Source organism: Olea europaea, chromosome 12 (genome assembly GCF_002742605.1).
Source record: "Olea europaea var. sylvestris chromosome 12, O_europaea_v1, whole genome shotgun sequence".
Classification (NCBI taxonomy): domain Eukaryota; kingdom Viridiplantae; phylum Streptophyta; class Magnoliopsida; order Lamiales; family Oleaceae; genus Olea; species Olea europaea.
Genome location: NC_036248.1, coordinates 6,367,548 through 6,369,704, shown reverse-complemented (window position 1 = coordinate 6,369,704; position 2,157 = coordinate 6,367,548). Strand labels below are relative to the sequence as shown.

Sequence of the window (2,157 nt, the reverse complement as noted above, 5' to 3'; positions counted from 1 at the left end):
ATTTGGCAAACAGCTCCTCGGGCATCCCTTTCCATGATTGCTTCACAATTTTTGCCAACCCAAACATAAATTGTAGAAGGAATATGTATAATAAATGCACCTCTAGAATCCAAAGCAGATGGGGAAGGATCGTTAAGCATTTTAGGAACCAGATGCAACGGATCGTAAGGTGAGTGTGGAGCCATCCTATACATCCTTAGTAAAGAACTGGGACTCAAAGGGAAAGCATGAACTCTTTTTTGGCACTGCAATAACTGGCATGCAAACCCCATATTCGGATCAGCAATTCCCCTAGCAGCCTTCACATATTGAAATGCGTCATCAAAGCTTTGCCCTTCTCGCCACATTAGATAAGCAATCACCAATGATGTAGACCGAGAGACTCCCTGACAACAATGAACAAAAACCCTCCCCCCCTGTTCTCTAACATATTCAAAATAGTCAAAAACATCATATAGTATGCTAGTTATATCCTCCGACGGGCTATCCTGCAACCATAATGTCTTATAAACAAAATCAGCCTTGAAATACTCTGGGCATACAAATCCCACACAATTTAGAATATGAGTAATACCATGCTGCTTAAGTATCTCCCTGTCCCTTGCAACTGTATCACCGCCAAGATAAATGTGTTCAGCAACCTTCGAACACTCCTTGTCAAAGAAAGCAATCTTTTCTCTCTTCACAAGCCCACAGTCATTGTTATCCTGGTTTCTCTCTATTTTCGACAAATCGAGCTTCAACCTCTCCCCACCATCATTCGAGCTCCTCCCATGAGGTGTAGTAATAAGCGGCCACTCACCAATATCATCAGACCCTGCTTTAGGCCACTCATCTAAGCTTCTACGAGCAATTGCCAAAGGGGGCAGACACGACCTGGCCTTAAAACTGTGTTGGGTTCTAGGGGTTAATGGAGGAGGAATGCGCTGACCCATCCCACTATTACCGCTATTGTTGCCGTTAAGATTTAAGCCATCTTTATTATCAGTGTCAGGGTTAAGTGGGGGCAGTGAAGTCCGCGAGGATGACCATGACGCGGACCGCCAATAAAGTTTCCTGCCACCAGAAACTTGGCACAGCCCTTGAGAACTTTCACTATCATCAACACCACCACCAGTAGAATCCTCCTTTCCCAACATTCCCAAATTGTCCACAAAAATTCCAACAGTCTAAAACCCTAATATTCACGTTTTGGAACTAAAAATGCATTCAATCCTTTACCAGAAAATAAAAAAGAATCACTAACTAGTCATACCCTAGATTATCAGTTCCTCGATTTTCCTTTCCTCCTGTAAAATAAAACAAGCAACTCATCAATTAGACTTCGCGCTTAATCACATGCTGCAAATCTGAGATTTGGTAAAAGAGAACACCCCAACACTCAAAATATATAACTTATAACAAATATAAGATCCAGCGAACACACTTCCATACTAGAATAATGTTTCAGGGGTAAAAAAAGGTAAATCCACTTCTTAGGTTTCTGCGGCACATATATCAATATCCACAACTGTATCAACGTTTGTGTTTACATATACGTAACTTCAGATTAAAACAAGCAAAAAAGTATAAAAAATACATACAGATTGTGTGTATAGATTCGCAACTTACCAAAGAAAATTCCTGCTTGGGGAAGTGGGAGTGGCAGTGGAAGTGGGAGCAGGAGCGGAGACACTGTAGAGAAGAGATTGGTGGCGAAAAGCGGTCAATTTTTTATTTTATTTTTTTCTTAATCGAGTTTGAGTTAATTAGTAGTAATTACCCTCGAGAAGGGAAGCGTGGGAAGAGGTGGAGTGGGGTGTAGTGGGGTGCTCTGTACGTTAGAAGTCATGTGAATTGTCCACCTCCATTAAACTGGGTTGCGAATTTTCATCCCTCATTTCTTCCATTCCTTCACTTTTTTTCTTCTGCTTTTACTTATTTACATATTTTTTATTCTATCTTCTTTTTTTATTCTGTTTGTCTTTTTTGCATAGAGGGGACAGGTGGAAGACTTTTGAAATTTGTTGAAAATTAAATGTTGAATAAAAAAATTTCTGCAGGACTTTTTGTTTAAGGGGTATTTTTCTTCTAATTGGTGCACCAATTCTTGATTTATGTACTTTCATTTAGGCTCCGTTTGATACACGTTAATGTAAAAATGAGAATGAAAAATAT

The 2,157-nt window shown here is 39.8% G+C and overlaps 1 protein-coding gene across 1 annotated transcript; it reads right to left on the bottom strand.

The window, feature by feature from the left end:
• Positions 1–5: 5 nt before the first annotated feature.
• Positions 6–1,859, bottom strand: LOC111406490 (protein-tyrosine-phosphatase MKP1-like; the record flags this gene model as incomplete). Its single annotated transcript, XM_023035904.1, has 2 exons — positions 1,612–1,859; positions 6–1,289 (listed from the first exon to the last, which is right to left on the bottom strand). A coding segment is annotated over exon 2 (1,134 nt), but the record flags the coding sequence as incomplete, so codon positions are not given.
• Positions 1,860–2,157: the final 298 nt, after the last annotated feature.